Below are 20,690 nucleotides of genomic sequence, written 5' to 3'. Positions count from 1 at the left end.
TGAAATAACTGTGTATGGTTCCAGGTGGGTACCGGAAATATTTGAGGGAACGCTTTATAAAGTATATGATTGCCTAATCACTATGCTGTACACCAAAATTAATACAAAATAATATTGAATGTAAACTAATTGAAACAAATTTTTAATAAAAAAATTTTAAAAAGTCATATTGGTGCTTAGCAGGCAAGTACTCCTTGAAGCCATTTAAATCTGCTTTGGCTTTCCTCCTTTGGCCTGTAAGAACTTTTAATTTTCCAGAGAGTTGTAAAAGACTAAGGATTATATTCACGAGTATGAATGTTTGTGAAGGGAAAAGTGACTAAAAATAGCAACGTTTTCTCAATGTATGCTCAGTGAACCTTTCTAGTTGGAACAGAGACAACTGAAACTACTTTCAAATCAAATTTTGAGCTTTTAAGTGAACCTGTTATATGACTTCTCCTTTTTCATAAACAATTTCTTACCTGAACAGGCGGTGGCGCAGTGCATAGAGCGTCGGACTGGGATGTGGAGGACCCAGGTTCGAGACCCCGAGGTCACCAGCTTGAGCGCGGGCTCATCTGGTTTGAGCAAGGCTCACCAGCTTGGACCCAAGGTCGCTGGCTCGAGCAAGGGGTCACTCAGTCGCTGTAGCCCTCTCTCTGTCCCTCTCTCTGACTCTCTCTCTGTCTCTGCCACAAAAAATAAATAAATAAATAATTCTTATAGCAAGATAAGTTTGGCCTGACCGGATGGTGGTGCAGTGGATAGGGCGTCAGCCTGGGACTCTGAGGACCCAGGTTCAAAACCCCAAGGTCGCTGGCTTGAACACAGGCTCATCCAGCTTGAACACAGGGTCACTGGCTTGAGGAAGGGGTCACTGGCTCAGCTGGAGCCCCCAGTGGAGGCAATCAATGAACAATTAAGGTGCCGCACCGAAGAATTGATGCTTCTCATCTCTTTCCCTTCCTCTCTGTTTGTCCCTATCTGTCCCCCTCTCTCTCTTGCAAAAATATATATATATGAGTTTGTAATAAAAATTATTAACTTAATTATGATTAGAATTTTGATCAGTTATGTTTTCTTATTTTCAAAACATCCCTTTTTTTCCAGAAGTATAGCTTTGAATTAAATTTTTTTTTCAAATATTAAAAAATAAATAAAATGTAGGTTTATTATCATTCAGCTATGGCAAGGCCAACAGCTCAGGAGAGGTCTGCCATTGAGAACATAGTTTATTGCTCACGGTCCCCTAGAAGCAGACCACAGCATGCAGGGCCACTCAGGGAGGCAGCAGGGTCAGTTAGGAGGCAGAAGGAGTCAGAGGGAAATGTGGGCAAGTACCTCTGCTGTGGCTTCCGAGAGAAAGAATGGGCAAGGCAGGGTAAGCAGGCCTGCTTGGCTAGTTTAAATAATTTCTGCATGCTCTAGGTTATAGGGGTGGCCTGTGTTGATCAGGACAGAGAGAGAGTGGCCCTAAGTGTGAGAATCTGATAATGGAGAGGTGGTGAGTTTGTGGGTTCTGGATTTGTTGATTTGCATGAAAGACACACTGGCAGGTGAGTCCTTAACTATCTCTAGGAATTTTCTAAGCCTCCAGAGTCATCCAGGACCCAGCAGCCAAAGCATCAGAAACCCATGTTTGATACAGCTTCTCGCTAGCTGGGTTCCCCCAGACAACAGCTCACCCTTTCTGCGCCTCATCTATAAAACATGAGTCTTAACAAAACCTGCCCTTCAGGGGTAGTAATAAGACTCAGTGAGCTAATCCACATACTTCTTAGCCCAGTGCTAGGCACATAATGGGGTAGACAAATGGCAGCCTCCACAGGGACCGATGGAGGTGACCTACAGCTCATGGAGGTTAGGGCTCTGGCCAAGGTCATTTGGCAAGGTACCACACAGCAAGAACAACTTAGACCCAAGCCCTGGTGGCCCCTGAAATCCCCAGGAAGAGGGGCCACTCTCCTCAGCAGCCACCTTTCCCCAGGGAGTCACTGAAGCCCAGGGGCCGGGGAAGGAGGTGCCTGCAGTTCAGACCTGCCTCTACGGGCCCTCCCTGCCTAGGCTCCTGGAAGCCGACTCTAAGTCCATGCGCTCCATGAATGGCTCCCGGCGAAACAGCGGCTCCTCACTGGTGTCCAGCTCCTCAGCTTCCTCCAACCTGAGCCACCTAGAGGAGGACACATGGATCCTGTGGGGCCGAATCGCCAATGAGTGGGAGGAGTGGCGACGCAGAAAGGAGAAGCTACTTAAGGTGGCAGGGACGGTGGAGGTGGGTGGGCGGCTGGGGGGCCCACAGGGGCAGATATCAAGCTGCCCAGCCTGGTCACTTGGCCAGCAAGCAGCAGCACCAGGGCTCCAGCATGGGCAAAGGGACATAAATGGAGATATACAGGCACTGTCAGAGGCCCTTGCCAGGGTAGGGAGAGGGAAGAGAGTATGGGTGGCGCCGGCCAGGTAAGTAGCTGTCACACTGACATCTCAAGCACTCACTTGTTTCCTGCCCCACTGTGTTCTGTGACAGACTGTGGGTAGCACATTAAGGAGTGTGGACTATGTCTGCAGTGCAAAGGCTCGGCCAAGCTATGGGCCACATGCATGGCAGGGGCAAGCCCTGTCTCGGGTCTCGGGGACTGGACCAGGTAACCATGGGGAGGCTACACTGGCAAAGTGTCCAGCCTGGCCTCTTGCTGTGCCCACCCTGTCCCCAGGAGCTAATCCACAAGGGCATCCCACACCACTTCCGGGCCATTGTGTGGCAGCTCCTTTGCAGTGCCACGAACATACCAGTTAAGAACCAGTACTCAGAGCTTCTCAAGATGTCCTCACCGTGTGAGAAACTGATCCGCAGGGACATCGCCCGCACCTACCCAGAGCATGAGTTCTTCAAGGGCCAAGACAGCCTGGGCCAGGAGGTCCTCTTCAATGTCATGAAGGTGAGGCCCTCCACCCCACATGAAGGAGCACCATCCACATTGGCCTCTGTCACTGAGCCTAGGGGACCCTGCCCTGACACTCACACTCCCTTGCAGGCATACTCTCTGGTGGACCGGGAGGTGGGCTACTGCCAGGGCAGCGCCTTCATCGTGGGCCTGCTCCTCATGCAGGTAGGTGGCCCTGGGGCCAGGTTTATGGCAGGGACCAGCCCACCAAGGCTCTGCTATCAGGAGGTGGACAAAAGCAGAATGTAACCCTGCATCCAATGTTGTATAGTCAGAGCCTCTCCATTCATTCACCTCTGACAGTCCCCAGGCCAAGCCCCCAGTGGGTAAGCACAGAGGGACTGAAGCCTGTTCTGTCCACTGACTGTCCAGAGGCTGGAAGGACAGGCCGCCCTACTCAGTCAGCTCCCAGGGTTAGACAGAGAACTCCAGCAGGGGGTTAACTTGGCTGGTGTGGCATTTATGGGGTTAGGGGTCTTGTCCAGAGAAGCCAGCAGGCTTAGGAAGGGGAGTACAGAGATGCTGCAAGTGGACCAGAAGCTGTCCCAGCCATGGGCTCTGGAGGTAGCCAGACCTTGGGCTCAAGTTCCAGCTCCACTGCTTCCTGCCAGGTGGCCTCTAGCAGGTGACTTCATCCTCAGGTTTCCTGTCAGTAAGCAGAGGTTTTATTGTAAGAGTCCAGGCAGCCCACACAGTCCACATTCAAGAAATGGAAATAGAACAGAAACAGGCCAAGCACAGGACTCCAGGGCCATGAGAAGAGCAGCGAGTGCCCCCTGCCCACACTCACAGCCCCCTGGTCACCTGCCCATCCCCCAGATGCCTGAGGAGGAGGCCTTCTGCGTGTTCGTGCGGCTGATGCAGGAGTACCGCCTTCGGGAGCTCTTCAAACCCAGCATGGCCGAGCTGGGGCTCTGCATCTACCAGTTTGAGTATATGCTCCAGGTGAGCAGGGCCAGAGTGGCCCAGCACCACCCACTCCCCTCAGCTGTGGCCCCTGACCTAGGCTGGCCCAGTGGATCCCTGACTGAAAATTCCCAGCCTGAGAAATCGTGTCCGGACAACCAAGCTCCAAAAGGGACCCTATCCCCAAGGGGCCATGTAGCACTGCCACCAAGCACACTTGGGGACAAGGCAGGCCAGGCCATCTTTGGTAGGAGCTCCTGAGAGCTCAGGGCTCCCAGCGCCTGAGGACAGAGGGATCAGTCTGGCTCTTGCCAGGCACACCCACAGGTTCCATCTCTGTCTGCTCCCAGGGTGGTAGGAGAAGGGAAAGTGCTGTCTGCCTGCCTTTGATGATTGCAGGGGAGCTACAGACCCTTCTTTCTGTAAATCACAGCGCTGGCAGACAGCACTGAGTGGGCACGCACGCAAGCAAAGAACACACACACACACACACCTCGGCCTGTCACAGGTGGGGCTGTGACACTACACAGTAGTTGGGGGTGGGGAGGACAGGAGGTGAGCTCTGGGATGAGCCTGATCATGAAAGCCCCACCCTTCAGGTCTGGAGGATTGGGAGGTGCTGCTGTTCAAAGGGATCTAGTGGTACCAACAAGCAGGGGCCCGGCCTGCAGAGAAGAAGGGACCCTGTTCAGGCCAGATAGCTGAGAGTTCCCACAGCAAAGCAGCTGAGGAGCACCAGGGAACCCCTGAATCTGCAAAGAAGCCCAGGGCAGGTTGGTTGGGGGAGACACCAGAGTCCCTTCTTAAGTGAAGGACCTAGGGGGTCCTAACACTTTCTCCAGTCTGTCTCCCCGGTTTCTGTCACTTTTTAGCAGTCTGCTGTTCAGCCCAATCAGACTGGCATCCCCTAAGCATTGCTGGGTACAGAGCATCGTGAGGGGCTGTGGGGAGACACAGTAACAGGCAAGTCACAGAATACAAGCTGAGCTGCAGTGGGCTTATTCCACACCCCACCTCTCACTTCCTGGGTGATCATGAGGACTTGTGTAAACCGACCACAAGCCTCAGAAGTTCTCTGTCAGGCTGGCTGTGAGGCTCCCATGAGCTGAGAGGAAAGTAGGTGGACCAGTTCCTGCCCCAGGTGCACACCCAACACCCATGAGCTGCTGCTACGCCTGCCACCCTGTCTGTGTCCCCACTTCATGCAACTCAAGAGTTCTGGGGTGCTTCAGCCTCACCCAAACACAGAGTTAAGGGTGCATAGGGGAAGGGAGTCAAGGGTAGATAGGGAACTCTTCCTGGAGGCAGGGCACCGAGACCCAGCACTTCCAGATAGAGGAAGCCAGTGGGCACAGACAGCTGTGCCTGGTGCTGCCCTCAGTGCCAGGCCTCCTTTCCCAACTCCCCAGGAGCAGCTCCCGGACCTGAACACCCACTTCCGCTCCCAGAGCTTCCACACGTCCATGTACGCCTCATCCTGGTTCCTCACACTCTTCCTGACCACCTTCCCACTGCCCATCGCCACTCGTGTCTTCGACATCTTCATGTATGAGGTCAGAAACCCTTGAGCGCCTTCCTCTCCCAAAGGCCCCACACTGGGAATAAATCCCAGCCGGGCACGGGTAGGGGCCAGGGCTTGGGAAGGGGTTGGAGAGCGCCCTGGGAGACAGAACTAGAGGGGTGCTGTCACCACTGCCTTTGCAGGGCCTGGAGATCGTGTTCCGGGTGGGGCTCGCCTTGCTGCAAGTGAACCAGGTGGAGCTGATGCAGTTGGACATGGAGGGCATGTCCCAGGTGGGCCAGGGGGCTCAGAAAAGAGTGGGATTGCCCGCCCCAACAGGGACACTTGGGCAAGTAAAGCCTTCTGTGAGGGGGAGGGCCTGGAGTGCCTGAGCAGCCTTGTCCTTTCCTATCCCCTGTGAACCCTGAGGCCTCCCTGGAGGACCAGGGTAAGCTCCGCTGGACACAGTCCAGGGCTAGTAGCCATGCTGTGAGGGGAGAGGAAGGCCCAGGCCCCGGCTCTGGGAGGTCCCACTACCTCTATTCTGTCCCCAGCTTTGTGTCCCCCAAAGCCTTTTTGGCAAATAGTTAAACTAACCAAACCATAAGGCCTTGGATGTGGTTTTTGACTCCAACAACTGGGCCAAGCAAGGGCACAGGAGGGAGTGAGGGGTCTAGGCAGTATCAGTAGCCTGCCTAGCCTAGCTTCCCTGCCTGTTGGAGACGAGGCTGGCCTGCTTCTCACCACCTTGTCATCACCATGCAAGCCCCTGCCCCCTCCCAGCATCCTCCAGCTGGGATTTGGGGAAAGAATACACAAAGGCCACGGTTGTGTCTACAAACAGGAGTGTTCATTGTCTGCAGCTGCCAGAGGGGGCCAGCTGGGCTGGGGAGCAGGAGCCAGTGGCCTCAACCAATAGCAAGCTGTATCCACTGCTAGCTCACACTTAACCCTTTGTTGAGGCCTAGGGCCCCAGGCAAGCAGGTAGACCACTGAGGGGCCTTCCGTCCAGGCTGCTCCTGGCTACCCTAATTCTACAATTCTTCAGTCTCCTCTTACTGCCTTGAGGTGTGCATGCCTCCTTCCTCCGTGACAGTGCCCTGCAGTCGGACCCCGCCTCAAACCCGGGCCTTTGCCCTCAGGAGCTCCCACAGCCTGCTTTCCCCCTGCACACTGAAGTCCTGGCTGAGGTGGCTTCTCCCCAAATGCTTCTCACATTCACTCCCCGACGGGGCGCCCACACCAGGCGGGCTAGGCACTGCACTGGGTCCATGGTGACATCCCAGGCAGACCTGCTCCCACCCTCCTTCCTGGAGTACCCAGGCTCTCTTCAGGGCAGCATGCAGAAGGGCTCGAGTACTTCCCTTTATCCCCCCCACCCCAGTCAGTGATCACCTGTGTCTCCACAGTACTTCCAGAAGGTGATCCCCCATCAGTTTGACAGCTGCCCAGACAAGCTGATCCTCAAGGCTTACCAGGTCAAGTACAACCCTAAGAAGATGAAGAGGTCAGTACCCAGTAGCCAGGGTGCTGGTGGAAAAGGGATTCCTGAGGGTAGGATGGTGACCACGTCAGCCTTCTCCTCTGCAGGCTTGAGAAGGAGTACGCAGCCATGAAAAGTAAGGAGATGGAGGAGCAGATCGAGATCAAAGTGAGTCCCCAGGGAAGGGGACAGGGAAACAGGGGAGGCCTTTGGGAGTATCCCTCCCAACACTAGAGGAGGGTGGCCACTAGGGGGCAGCCCTGCCCAGAAAACGAGTCACGATAGACTGTCCTTAGTCTCTGAGGGGTTGTCCCTCAGCCAGCTGCCCCTTGGCTCCCGACTGCACCAGTGTGTAGCGAGGACACACTTGGCACTAGGGACACAGCGGTGGACAAGGTGGATCTGCTTCTGTGAGGTTCCCATTGCAGTGGGGAAACAGTCAATGAACGAGTAAGTATAGAGTATGAACTCTAGAAAGTACCCTGGAAAAAACATGCAGGGGAGATCGCTGCAAGTCCAGGGAACCGAGTTCTAAGGCCCGAGCAGCAGAGGGTGTGAGGGGCTGGGAAACATCAGGAAGGTTGTCCTCTTGGTGGGAGGCCCGAGGTCAGGGCAAGAGGAGAGCCCTGAGGCAGGTGAAGGCCAGATGCCAGGGAAGGTAGGCCAGGGTACCACACTCACCTATGAGCCCTGGCTCTCCTGGTGCCTAGCCAGCCAGCCCTACTAGGTTTGGGGGTACAATTCTGTCATCAACTACAATATGTGGGTTTCTCCCTCATACCAGCAAGCAGTTCTCCAACACCAGCTGGGTGTCCTACAGTTCAGTTCAGTTCTGACGCCACCTACCTGGAGACAGTGTCAGCCCCACAGGTTAAGGGCACTGTCCCCCAGGACTGCCCTTCCCTCAGCAGCCAAGACTCAAGTCCAGGTTATCATCTATGCTTCTGACCATCTGGCTACAGATCAAACATTCCTGTGACTCCCCCTCAGGTTCGAGTAATGTGCTAGAGCAGTCACAGTATTCAGAGAAATGTTACTTATCAGATTATGGCTTGTTGTAAAGGCTATACTTCAGGAACAGACAGAGAGAAGAGATGTGTAGGGCTGTATGGCCAGAGTGTGCAGAGCTCTCGTGCCCTCTCCATGTGCTCCACCCTCACAGCACCTCCAACCATTCACCAATCTGGAAACTCTGAACCCCATCCTGTGTGGCTTCATCCCACAGGCACGACTGATTTACACTGGCCATCAGCAGTTGATTCAACTTCCAGTCCTTCTGCACTCCCCAGAGATCTGGGGAGTGGACTGAAAGTCCCAACCCTCTGACACATGGTTGAGTCCCCTAGTAACCAGCCCCTATCCTTAGGTGACCAAGAGGCTTTCCAAAAGTCACTTCATTAATGTAACAAAAGACACCTTTATCTCTCTCCTCACTTAGGAAATTCTCAGGGTTTGAAAGCTCTGTGCCAGAACTGGATGGAAGACCAACCAAATAGTTCTTACTAAATATCACAAGGGGTTTCCTGAGTGCAGACTCTCTGAACCCAGTCTTCTCTTCCTCTGGTTCTCTTTGCTTTCATCCCTCCACACATGATTTTAGTTATTCATTCAACAAACGTTTATTGAGCACTTGCTTTGTGCCCATCACAGCAGAAATTGAGAGCCCCTCGGTCCAGTAGGGGTGGGAACACAGTCATAAACACAAACCCCAACAGCCTGGCTCTGTCCTCTGTCTACAGACTGGCAGAATCCCACAGTGGCTGGGACTGGAATCCCACAGACCAGGATTCAAATTTCAGTTCTACCACAGACCAGCTGTGTGACCCAGGAAGGTGAATTCACCTCTCTGATACCTCTCAGTATCCCCTTCTGCAAAATGAGAATGAAACTGGCTATGCGGTTCCAATTATTATCACCACCACCACTGTCATAATCATCCCCACATCTAGAAAGCAGAGGCAGAACCTAGATTAGAATCCAGGTCACTTGCTGCCCATACCTGAGGGGGAAAGAGGGCGTCATTGTTATGTCCCTTTTTGTAGGATTTCCAGAAATAGTTTTGTGTCCTGAATTTTTTAAGCATCCCTCTTTCTCAGGAATGGCAACCTGACTGATGCACCCATCCAAACGTGTATGTGTGTGTGTTTGTGTGTGTTCCTATTTGGTGACTGTGAGGGCCCAGAAATGGGTAGGTACACAACAGACCCTCAGACCACATGCCCAGCCTGGAAATTTCCCATGAAATGACTCTGAGCACCCCACACATCTTAAAGGATACAGGCAGGTGCCTTCTCCCTTGGCCCTGCCCTTTGCTCTTTTACCTTTAGCCTGTTTTGAAATGTACCTGGATTTGTTTTAATCAGGTATGGTAATAAGGTGACTGACATAGAGACAACTTCCTTTGAAAAAAGAGGGTTTTTTTGTGGGGGTTTTTTGTGGGGGGGAATTTACAGAGACAGAGAGAGAGTCAGAGAGAGGGATAGATAGGGACAGACAGGAACGGAGAGAGATGAGAAGCATCAATCATCAGGTTTTCGTTGCGACACCTTAGTTCAGCGGTTCTCAACCTGTGGGTCGCGACCCACAGGTTGAGAACCGCTGCCTTAGTTGTTCATTGATTGCTTTCTCATATGCACCTTGACCGTGGGCCTTCAGCAGACTGAGTAACCCCTTGCTCAAGCCAGCGACCTTGGGTCTAAGCTGGTGAGGGTGAGCCTTGCTCAAACCAGATGAGCCCGCACTCAAGCTGGCGACCTCAGGGTCTCGAACCTGGGTCCTCCACATCCCAGTCCAATGCTCTATCCACTGTGCCACCGCCTGGTCAGGCAAAAGGAGAGTTTTATTAGTTACCAAAAGATGGGGCACACTATGGCACACAGGGCCACATGGGGAAGCACCAGGGTCAGTCAGAAGTCAGAGGGAATGAGGGGAAAAGCAGGGACCAGAGCTTTATTGTGGTTTTCAAGCAAAGGAATGGGCAAAGCAGGGTAGGCAAGTTTGAGAGAATTTAGGGTTGGTTAGTTTGAATAATTTCATGGGCTATAAGAGTGGTCTCTAGTTGTCCTGTGACAATTTAGGACAGGGAAAACATTGGCTTGATATGTGAGTGTTAGATAAGAAAATTGTGGCCCTGGCCAGATAGCTCAGTTGGTTAGAGTGTCATCCTGATGCTCAGAGGTTGCCAGTTTAATCCCTGGTCAGGGCACATACAGAAACAGATCTATTTCTATCTCTCTCTATCTCTCTCTGTTCCCCCTTCCTCTTCTTCTAAAATCAATCAATCAATAATTTTTTAAGTTGGAGGGGATGGGTTAGAGGGGGTGTGGATTATCTGGTTTACCTTGGCAGGCAAGTTGTTTGCTATCTGTAGGAATCAGCTAGTCCTGGGAGGGGCAGAATCCAGGATTAGCAAGATCTCAGGATGTCAAAGCATCAAAAATACAAAATAATAATAATAATAATTAAAAGTGTGACTAGTACATAGCCCTGCATAGTTCTTGTTCTCTCTCATTCTCCCTTTGGAGAGAGTAAGCAGGAGAGAGGTAAGCTGTTGGTAGGACACATCCAGATCCTCCAAGGATGGCTTTGCTGACACCTTGGAGGCGTCAGGGAAACCCACAGGTCATGTGTCAGAACTCTGGATTCCAGATCACTGTGAGGGACAGAGACCTGTGCTTGAAACAGCTTGGGAGACTTGGGCAAGACACTGCCCTACTCTGACTCAGTTTCCCCACCTATGACAGGAGTCAGTGGCCATCAATCAAATCTGCCATCTCTGACAATTTGCTTCCTACATTTGTTCTGGATGTTTCTGTCACCTTTTTCTCCTCGGAAGAAACTAGGAATGTTCTGTGTGATCCACAGGGAGGCAGGACCCTCACTAATCTGCTGATAGAAATTGTTTATGTACCTACTTCTTGACGGGTAGAGACTAATAAAAGGTGCTTCCCAAAAGGCTATAGGGAAACCCAAACCATAAATATCTAACCAGACTCCACCAGTGCAGGACGGATGGCAAAAGCAAAGGAAACGGCCTCCCCCTAGCTGGGGGGAGGTGATGACCAGCTGGCTGTCAGTGGGTCACAGAGATGCAGTTGTTAAGCCAAAGGAAGCATGGGTGTTCAGCCAAGACCTGTTCCCCTGGACTCAATTCTGAGAGAAGTTTATCTACTGTGAATAAACCCGGTAGCTAAAGGCAAAGCAGGGAGGAGTGGGGGCTGTCTGATAGCAGCTTCCCCAAAAATGCAGAAGCCTTTGCCCTGTGGGAAGTGGACAGGCCCAAGCATAGGATAGAACTCGATTCCCAAGGACGGTGTGTGTGTGCAGACAACCTATCCCTCACACAGTGTGAATCCAGGAATGCACTCACATTTTTAGTGAACTAAGACTTGCTGGTATACAACATAATCAACAGTTTAAATGCTATAGAAATGTTTACCTGAAACATAACATACCCTTAATGATCAATGTCACCCTGTTAAAGTTAATTTTCTGAATAAAAATTTCAAAGAAATAAAAATTTAAAAATCTAATGGGCCATTGTGAATAGAAATTGGCCCTGTTTTCTGGGATCACTGATCCAGAATGTAAGCCGCTGGCTCTGTCCAGCCCCTTGGGGGACAGACCTCTGTACAGAAGTGGGAGGCAGGATCTGATATGCTCTCCACTCTCCCCACATAGAGGCTTCGAACAGAGAACCGGCTCCTGAAACAGCGGATTGAGACCCTGGAGAAGGTGAGAGGTGTGGCCACCAGCCTATGGCACCAAAGCTTCCAGGCCCAAGCAGGACCCAGCAGCCAGGGAGCCAACCAGCCCCCTGCCCCAGGCCCCGGCCCCACCCTGACCCTCACTGAGATCTGAGCTGCCATATAATCTGGGCCACATGGAAACTTAGCTGGGGGCTGGGGGTTAAGTTATAACCCAGTCAACTGCAAGCACCACAACCCATTTCTTTCTGGTCCCTCTGGGGCTGTCTGGGTGGGGAGAAGTAGGTAAAACTGCTACTTTAACTAAGGTACCTGGAACTGGACAAGGCACCCCCACCCCTGAAATCGGGAGCCTTGCACTCAGAAGGAAGGAGATGGGAGTGGTGGGTAGAGGGTAGAGTAGATAGAGGGCAGCCTTCCCACCAGCTCCATGGTGGGATGCCACAATCTTGACCCTGGCCCCAAATTTGTTTTTTAAAGGTGGAAGTAGAGGTGGGGGCCCCACTTCCTGCTCCACCCTCATGTTCACTTGGCCTTCCACTGACCACAGGTTGTACATAAGATTTTATTGCCCTTGCCCCAGAGCCCCCGTTCTTGTTCAGCCTCCAAATACAAGTTGCTGAGTTTTCCCCGTTGGCCCCAGCCTGGCCGGCACTAGAGGGGGCAGCCATGGGCACCCCGTCTCCCCACTCAGCTCACACACAGACCCCTCTCCTGGAAGGAGCTGGCTCTGGCTTTGGTGTTCCCCTGGGTCCTCTCCTGCTGGATCTCTGGTTCTTGGGTTTCACTCCTGTCCCCTGCTTCTAGAGATAGTCCACTGCATTAGTGACAAGTGGTTCTTGTCTGTCTCTCCCCTTCTCCTGTCCCCATGCCCTCCGCTCTGCCTCCTCCCCCTGTTGCTGGGAACCCCCTCGCCGGGTAGGAGAGCGCTGCTCTGGCTGATAGGTTAATCCAGGTACTGTAGCTTTTCATCTCACTTTCCCATTCCCTTCCTAGTCCCTACACATGACAGCCAACAACCACCTCTTGCCTGGTTGCTGCCATCCCAGGGGTGAGGGGGGCAGGCCTGGCACCATGCATGGAGGTGGCTGGGGACTGCTTTACAGGGAGAGAGAGGTGTCTATCTAGAAGACAGGCTGTGCGTGTACAAACATGGCAACTGAGGGTGTGTCTGTGTGTCTGTGGGTGTATATACATGCACAGGGACACAAAGCTTCCGCCAGGGGACACAGGTGGGGACCCAGGAGAGCTCAGGGACCCTGAGGGTGCATCAGCAAAAGGTCTTCGTGTGTGCACATGCTGAGCTTCCCCCACACATCCACACACACCACCCCTTCTGATCCTTCACGCTCCTCTCTGCTTCCACCTGCAAGGCTTGCCATCTTCTTTCACTCACCTGCTTCTGCTCTGCATCAACTTGAATGGCTTTATCTGGAAGCTTCTCCCTTTCACATGTTGGCTCCAAGCCTGGAATGGGGGGACTCACATTGGGTGGGGTGAGAGGATGAGGCTGGGGGGTGGATCTTAGCCCCTGGCAGGTGAAGCCCCCAGCTTCCAGAACCAGGGAAGGCCAGGGTAGAGGCGCATTCCACCTCCCAAGCCTGCCCGGGAAGCCAGCCCTCAGCTGCCCCCACCCTCACCAGCAGAGCCTGACCTCTGGTGTGCCATTGTCCCTGTATAAGGAGTTACTTCTCTCCTCTGGACAGAGGCCGAGAGCCAGAAGCCTGGAGGGGACAGAGCTATCAGCAGCCCCAACCTGGGCCCCACATTGGAGGTAGATGTCTTCCTCCAGGCTCACTTTGGTGTCCTGTACCTGCCTACCTCTCATCCTTTTCCCAAGGCCCCATGGGGCACCTCATCCCAGATTGAGTGAAGGAGGCCTTGCCCCTTTCCCACACTGCCTCTGCCCTCTTTAGGCCTCCCTCTGAGGTGGGCCTGAAGCAGGGCCTGGGTTGTGAGCAGAGGGTTATTCACCACCCCTTCATTCCCCCTGTCCTCAATGAACTCAGGGACAGGTGACACGGGCACAGGAGGCTGAGGAAAACTACGTCATCAAGCGGGAGCTGGCGGTGGTGCGGCAGCAGTGCAGCTCAGCGACAGAGGACCTGCAGAAGGCACAGAGCACCATCCGGCAGCTGCAGGAGCAGCAGGTACTGAGCGCCCACCTGGCTGCTGGCTGGGCTCACAAGCAACTGGCGGGGGATCAGCCCTCCAGTTCCTAACTGAGGGGTTAGGGAGAGCACCCACCCAGAGCCAAGTGCATGCTCTCCCCAAGCCTCAGCTGAGGAGGAATCCTGCAGTTTCCATGTCCTACCACCCACTAGGGCACTTGGCCTTCTGCCTTCTCTCTACTTCTGGTCTCAGCATAGGAACCAGGCTCTCCATGTAGGCCCTTTTCCTGGCACAGGCATGCAACCTCGACTGGTCCTGTGATTCCTTAGTATCTACCCAAGGTCTTCAGGGCTATTGCCCTCAGAGGAGAGTCGTCTATGCCTATCACTCTGAGCTGGTGGAGGGGGGGCAATGCAAGTCTGTTGTGAGGTCTTGAACTCAGTGGCAGGAGGGCTCACGGGCAGAGTCTGCAACTCTCAGAGGTGGCTTTTAGAGCCTTCCTTCAGCTGTATCAACAGGCTTCCCTCCTTATCTGATGACCTGCCAGCACCTGCAACCCCTGACCTCAGAGTGCATGTGTGCACACATGACCTGGAGGGGCAGGGAAGGATGCTTTAGGCTCCCTGGTCCTCTGTAGTTCAGGTCCGATGCCAGCAGAGCCAGGCAGCAAGATGGAGTCCTGATCTGGAGAAACAGATGCCAAACAAACAGTGGATGGAGAGAAGGAAGGGTGGTTCCCTGGGAGGCCCCTTCACCCAGGCCTGGAGACCTTGGCTTCAGCCTTAGTTTAAGAATTCAAGTTGATTCTTTGCTCCTGGAAGAGGAACATGGAGTTCATCATTTCTCACCTATGTCCACCTCCTACCCCTCACCTGCCAGTGCTGTAGCCCCCAACTTGCTCTGAAGCAAAAGGGCCAATGGGGAAACCAGGGCTAGACTCATCCCACCACTAGCATGATGCCCTCTTTCAGGCCAGAGAGACTCTTTTTTAACTCCTTTAAGGGGTGCAGAGATGGGTGAGGCAGGTAGTGCCTAGATGCGGGCCCTTGAGCACCATCTCTGGGGGAGACCCTTGGAGAAGGTGCCGCCTAGCAGGGCTCAGGGTGAGACCTGAAGCCCATCTGGGCCAAGGGAGGGCCAATGGCACCCATGGATCTCCAAGACCCAAAATGGTCGAGAGCAGCAAGCAGGCCTGGGTATCACATGCAGAGGCCAGTGGGGAAGGGGGCCTGGGGGTGGGAGGGTTTGGCAGGCAATCTCCCAAGAATGCCCTGCCAGGCCTCCGGGACAGTGAAATGGGGATCCATCTGGCCCCAGGGGCTTTCCTCACCCACCAGCCAGGTCTTTTTCTTTTCTTTTTAAGTGAGAGGAGGGGAGATAGAAAGACAGACTCCCCGCATGTTCCCCACTCAGCATCCACCAAGTAGCCCCCATCTGGGGCCAATGCTCTGCCCATCTGGGTCCGCTGGCAACTGAGCTATTTTTGGCATCTGAGGCGGAGGTCCACAGAACTGTCCTCAGCACCCTGGCCGCTGCGCTCCAATCAACCCAGCCATGGCTGTAGGAGAGGGACAGAGAGAAAGAGAGAGATAGAAAAGGGGCAGGGGAGAAGCAGATGGTCACCTCTCCTGTGTGCCCTCACGGGGAATTGAACCTAGGACTTCCACATACCAGGTGGATGCTCTACCACTGAGCAACCGGCCAGGGCCTAGCCAGTATTCTTTATTGGGCCCAGGCAGCCCTGTCTGAGAAGCCTCAGCACTGAATAAGAAAGTGCCTCAGCAAACTCTTCCCATTCTTTCCTGCTTTGAAATGGGGGAAGGAGAAAAGAGGGAAGTAGTGAAAGAGGGGCAGGAGTGCCTTAGCCCTGAGCCCTGCCCTGCCCACCCCCACCATGTGGCTAGGCCACAGACCACACAGCAGATAGTGCACCTTGGTGAGCCCGTCCTCCACCTCCACCTCCACCTCAGCAACCCTGGGAACCAGCCCTTAGCATCCCTCAGGGTACCCTGAAGCCATAGAAGGTCACCTTCAGAAGGTTCCTTCAGTGTGGCTTTGCCAGGAAGGAGGCTAGGCCTGACCATCAGGGTCCCCATGATGGGGTTTCCTCCGATGAGGGCAGATGGCACAGGAAGAGGATCAAGGGTTTCTTCTCACCCTCTTCTCTACCACAGCCTGAGCCCCCTCCCAGCCCAGAGGCTCTGGGGAGTAGGGGGCAAGTCTTGGGCTCACAGCCAGCTGACAGGAAGGCTGCCCACCCTCCAGCTGCAGCCTAAGGCCTGATGCAGCCCTCCTCCTGCCCCCAGGATAACCCTCGCCTCACCGAGGACTTTGTGGCCCACCTGGAGACTGAGCTGGAACAGTCCCGGCTGCGGGAGACAGAGACACTGGTGGCCCTGCGGGAGATGCAGGACAAGGTTCTGGACATGGAGAAGGTGCAGCTGGGCCGGCCGGTGCTGAGGGGGCTCTGGGAAGGGGGTGGAGTGCTGCATGCACTTAAGGAGGTACATGACCAGGCCCGAGCCTAGGAGAAGGGCCTGCCAGGGGGACCGGGGCAGAGTGTCCTGGAATCCTATCCCCTACCCCAACATCCCCTGAGGAACCCAAGACTGCCTCCCCCATGGTCTCCACAGGAGAGTCAGAGCAGATGGGAAGCCACTCACCCATAAAACCCTCTCAAGCCCTAGAGGTACACACACGCACACACACACACACACACACACACACACACACACACACCAGGGCACACCCACCTCACGCACCAGGTACGGTGCCAGCAGTGTAGTGGCTTTCGTGGACTTCCTGGACGGCCTGTCTCACCTGTGCATACCCCCACCCCCACCTGGGACCTGGATTCCAGGAGGAAGGGAGTGGGAGAAGGCCTAGGCCCAGCAGGGCCACTTACCATGCCCACAACTCCATGGAGACATCACCCAGGGGCAACTAGGGGCCACCCTGTCCTGCCTGCAGCCCTCCCAGGTGTTGCTTCTATAGCTTCTCAGTCCCCATCAACCAGCTCAGAGCTGGGCTTCCATCCACCTCCCTGCACATTTGAGGGAAATGTGAATTCAGTAGATCCTGCCTCTGTCCCAACTCCCAGTGATGCCCGAGGGTAGCAAACTGGATTTTGTTCCAAGAGTCCAGAACACAAATCTCTCAGCCCTGTGCCCTTGGGAGGCCAGAACAGGGCCTAGGCTGACCCTCAGTGGGTTCCTTGGAAGAGGGCCTGTCTGGGAGGGAGGCAGAGTACAAGTTGCTGAAGTCCAGTCTTCTCAGCTCCTGCTCAGGCTGGTCCTGACTCTGGTCATGAGCCCTGCAGGGGTAGATCTCAGATTCCCAGGTGGGTAAGCACCTGTCTTCATCCATCCTGCCTGATGTCTTCAGCAATAACATTTATAGAGGCCCCACACTTTACAGGGTTGGCTTAGGGCAGCTGCTGTTCTTAGAGCCATTTTATAGGTGAGGATCTGTAGCTGGGGCCACAAAGGTGGATCTGCTCGCCACAGGCCTGGTCTACCTTCCCAATATACCCTGGGTCCAGGGTGCACCCTCTCCCAGCCGGGCTGCCCAAGGTGGAGCCCTGAAGAAACGAAGGGTGGCATCTTGGCCTAAAGGAAGAAGTGCTTGGCTGCCAGGTCCCCTAGGCTCTGACCACTCCTGTCCCTTTCAGAGGAACAATTCACTGCCTGACGAGAACAACGTGGCCCAGCTACAAGAGGAGCTAAAGGCACTCAAGGTGCGGGAGGGCCAAGCAGTGGCCTCCGCCAGGGAGCTGAAGCTGCAGCTGCAGGAGCTCTCGGACACCTGGCAGGTGAGGACCTCGCCAGAGGTCAGAAAGCAGCCCTGCAATGAAGTTGGTCACCCTCTGGGCCTAGGCGGTCTTGGAGCCCCTGAGCTAACCACAGGGCTCTCTTGGCAGGCCCACCTGTCCCGTGGGGGCCGCTGGAAGGAGTCCCCACGGAAGCTGGTACTGGGCGAGCTGCAGGACGAGCTGATGAGCGTGCGTCTGCGTGAAGCCCAGGCTCTGGCGGACAGCCGTGAGCTTCGGCAGCGCGTGGTAGAACTCGAGACGCAGGTGGGCTGCAGCAAGCCTCTCAGGGAGGGACTTGGTGTCCACGCGTAGGCTCCTTGGCTAGGCTGTGACCCCGCCTGTATGTTCTCCCTCCCCCAGGACCACATCCACCGCAACCTTCTGAACCGCGTGGAGGTGGAACGTGCGGCATTGCAAGAGAAGCTGCAGTACTTGGCTGCGCAGAACAAGGGGCTGCAGACGCAGCTGAGCGAAAGCCGCCGCAAGCAGGCAGAGGCCGAGTGCAAGGTGCCACCCTACTGGATCCCGCCTTCCCACCCCCACCCATGCCTGCCTCGGCCTTGACCCACCCTCTCCCCACTGCCCTCAGAGCAAGGAGGAGGTGATGGCCGTGCGCCTGCGAGAGGCGGACAGCATGGCAGCGGTGGCTGAGATGCGGCAACGCATCGCCGAGCTGGAGATCCAGGTAAGTGGCCAGGCAGGGCTGGGCGCAGAATCTGGGACAGGATGCTGCCTGACTGTGCCCTGGCTCACCTGCAGAGGGAGGAGGGCCGCATCCAGGGCCAGCTGAACCACTCCGACTCTTCGCAGTACATCCGTGAGCTCAAGGACCAAATCGAGGAGCTGAAGGCTGAGGTAAGCGCAAGAGGGGCCTGAGAGCCCTGTGTGTCGTGAGCTGGTGGGCAACCTTGAGTCAGTGCCTGGGGTGCAGGAGAAGAGGGTGTCCAGCAGCACGTGGGGCCACACTCCAACATTCCGGCATTCTGGTCCTGCCCCAGGTGCGGCTGCTGAAGGGCCCGCCGCCCTTCAAGGACCCGTTGGCCTTCGATGGGCTAGGTCTGGTGCGGCACCTGGATGAAGACTCACTTCCGTCATCAGACGAGGAGCTGCTGGGCGTTGGAGTGGGTGCAGCACTGCAGGACGCACTCTACCCGCTGTCCCCCCACAACGCACGCTTCTTCCGTCATCTGAAGCAGCCGGACAAGGACAGCGAGGGCAGCTCAGACAGCGATGCTGACGAGCTGGCCACACCCTATAGTCAGGGCCTGGACAACTGAGGCCCTATGCTTAAGCCCAGAGCCGGTGGGTGGGAGTTAGCAGGCGCCTCCTGGGATCTCCAGGGCTACACTTAACAAACTTCACGCCCACCCCAAGGGTCGGGGCAGGGTGCAGAGGGTAGAGCCCAGTGCCTGAGGATCTTCAGGGTACCTGTCAAACCCACCCTCTCCAGCACTGCTTAACCATCTTGATCCATATCCCTCTGAGCCCAGTTACCTGGAGGATCCGCTCCTTTTAACAGCAAGGGCACAAGAGGACACAGCGGTCCTAGGACTGGATAGCAGAAAGCTCACTCCTCCCACCAGGTCTCCTTCTGGGAGAAGGGTGGCCCTGCTGGGAAGGGCCCAGGAGCTGGAAGAAGCCTGAGGAAGAAGGGGCCACTCTGGGCTGGACTTAACACTCCAGGATGCCCCTAGGGATCCTTGGCTGCCAGGGACAGATGGCCAAGCTGGGCTTTCCTGCCTGATGCAGGCCTCTTGGCCCCTGAAACAGAAACCAAAGTCCCCCTACTGTGTGCAGGGCCACATGTGTTGTGTATGGCCAGCAGGAACCAGGCCAGGGCAGTGTCTGTCCCTGCTTCTCAGGGGGCCAGAGCAGCTATGAAGAAGTCATGAAACCCCTGTACCCAATCTTCCAGTGTGAGACACCCCCATCACCCCATCTTGGTCAGTGATGGAAGGCCTCCCTCACCCAGGCTAGCCTCCTCTCCAGGGGGTCTCCAACCTCCCCTTCCCTGGCTCCCTAGCCCCACCCTCCTGCCAGGGCCAGGCCCCAGGGTAGGAGGCTGCCCAGAGAAGTTTTGTCCCCATGCCTCCCTCCTCATGGTGGTCCCATGGTCTGCAAAAAGTCAGAGCCAAGAATGGTGCCAAAGTCCAACAATGCCCCCCCCAGACCTCACCCCCCCCCCAGAGCCCTCAGGGCTGATGCTCTCTGGGTTCCTAGAGCCTTTAGCAGCCTCACAAAGCAGTCTCTTTGGCACCTCCTAGAGTGGGGATCATGCTTCAGCGCCCCCTTCCCAGTTGCGCACTTCTCAGTGTTACAAAGCCTGGGACCCAGGTGGGCATCACAGGGCTCTCCCTTACTGCCCACCACCGTTTTGCACACTGCCTGTTCACTCCACATGTCACCCAGGGGGGGATAGAAAATAAAGTGTATTTACACAATCATGGACAAGGGACACTGAGTGGGGCAGGCCTGGGAGTGCAGGGACTACAAGTAGCCTCAGGGCCCCAGCTCCTTGTCCAGAAAAGCTGTAGGGAAAGGAGCAGGCTGTCCTTGTCCTTGGGAGCCTTCCAGAGAGGTAGAGGTCATAGAAGGCCAGCAGGGGGCCTAAGAGGTGCCCAGGTTGGCGTGCAGCATGATGAAGTAAAGAACGTTTGCTGGTTCAGTGTGAGCAAATGTGTGAGGCTTGAGAGAGGTGGTTAGTATGAAGGGAACAGGTCATAGAGGACTTTGGATGTCAGGCTCACAGATGGACCCTGATAGTCTGGCATTTTCAGAAGTGTGGCTCTGGAGATGGCAAGGATAAGCTGTAATTTCTCTCCTTGGCAATTCAGCTTGGGCCTTTCCTGGGAGATGTGTAGCAATTTGGGGTCTCAGAATCTGGTTGTGTTCATTGAACACACACTTTCTGAAGCCCTCTGGATGCTCTGCCCTGTGCCTGGTTCTAAGAGATCTCCAGGATAGTGGAGGTGACAGACACCAGTATGGGGGTAGGGACTGAGCCTTTATCCTGATGTGACAAGTGCCCAGTAGATGAATAAGCAAGGAGATCAGGGAAGGTTTCCTGGAGACCTGACACCAGCATGTAGGCCAAGACATGGCAGGGACCCCAGGAAGCACATAATAAGAATAAACAGGAGGGGCCAGACCAGGAATGGGTTTCTCCAGTCAGGAGCAGGGTTTGTACTTTGAACCAAGGGCACTGGGGAGCCATGGAGGGCTCAGGTAAGGGGAGCACCCTTAGATG

The 20,690-nt window shown here is 54.9% G+C and overlaps 1 protein-coding gene across 4 annotated transcripts in view; it reads left to right on the top strand.

Annotated features, from left to right (window-relative positions):
• Positions 1 to 19,887, top strand: part of EVI5L (ecotropic viral integration site 5 like) — a 34,429-nt gene extending 14,542 nt beyond the window's left edge. The window contains exons 3-20 of one of the 4 annotated variants that reach the window (XM_066352592.1): positions 2,047 to 2,236; positions 2,694 to 2,918; positions 3,015 to 3,089; positions 3,744 to 3,869; positions 5,240 to 5,383; positions 5,535 to 5,624; positions 6,741 to 6,838; positions 6,922 to 6,982; positions 11,495 to 11,548; positions 12,443 to 12,475; positions 13,530 to 13,670; positions 15,939 to 16,067; positions 17,303 to 17,443; positions 17,552 to 17,707; positions 17,804 to 17,950; positions 18,033 to 18,128; positions 18,203 to 18,298; positions 18,442 to 19,887. In XM_066352592.1, the coding sequence (XP_066208689.1) occupies positions 2,047 to 2,236; positions 2,694 to 2,918; positions 3,015 to 3,089; positions 3,744 to 3,869; positions 5,240 to 5,383; positions 5,535 to 5,624; positions 6,741 to 6,838; positions 6,922 to 6,982; positions 11,495 to 11,548; positions 12,443 to 12,475; positions 13,530 to 13,670; positions 15,939 to 16,067; positions 17,303 to 17,443; positions 17,552 to 17,707; positions 17,804 to 17,950; positions 18,033 to 18,128; positions 18,203 to 18,298; positions 18,442 to 18,720 (2,281 nt within the window). In that variant the 3' untranslated portion in view covers positions 18,721 to 19,887. Of the gene's footprint in view, positions 1 to 1,969; positions 2,237 to 2,693; positions 2,919 to 3,014; positions 3,090 to 3,743; positions 3,870 to 5,239; positions 5,384 to 5,534; positions 5,625 to 6,740; positions 6,839 to 6,921; positions 6,983 to 11,494; positions 11,549 to 12,442; positions 12,476 to 13,529; positions 13,671 to 15,938; positions 16,068 to 17,302; positions 17,444 to 17,551; positions 17,708 to 17,803; positions 17,951 to 18,032; positions 18,129 to 18,202; positions 18,299 to 18,441 lie in introns of all 4 variants that reach the window. The other 3 variants (XM_066352610.1, XM_066352601.1, XM_066352616.1) reach the window with 3 other exon arrangements.
• Positions 19,888 to 20,690: the final 803 nt, after the last annotated feature.

The sequence above is a fragment of the Saccopteryx leptura genome, chromosome 1, assembly GCF_036850995.1.
Source record: "Saccopteryx leptura isolate mSacLep1 chromosome 1, mSacLep1_pri_phased_curated, whole genome shotgun sequence".
Lineage (NCBI taxonomy): Eukaryota > Metazoa > Chordata > Mammalia > Chiroptera > Emballonuridae > Saccopteryx > Saccopteryx leptura.
The sequence above is the reverse complement of the archived record's forward strand: the minus strand, read 5'-3'. Positions and strand labels throughout refer to the sequence as shown.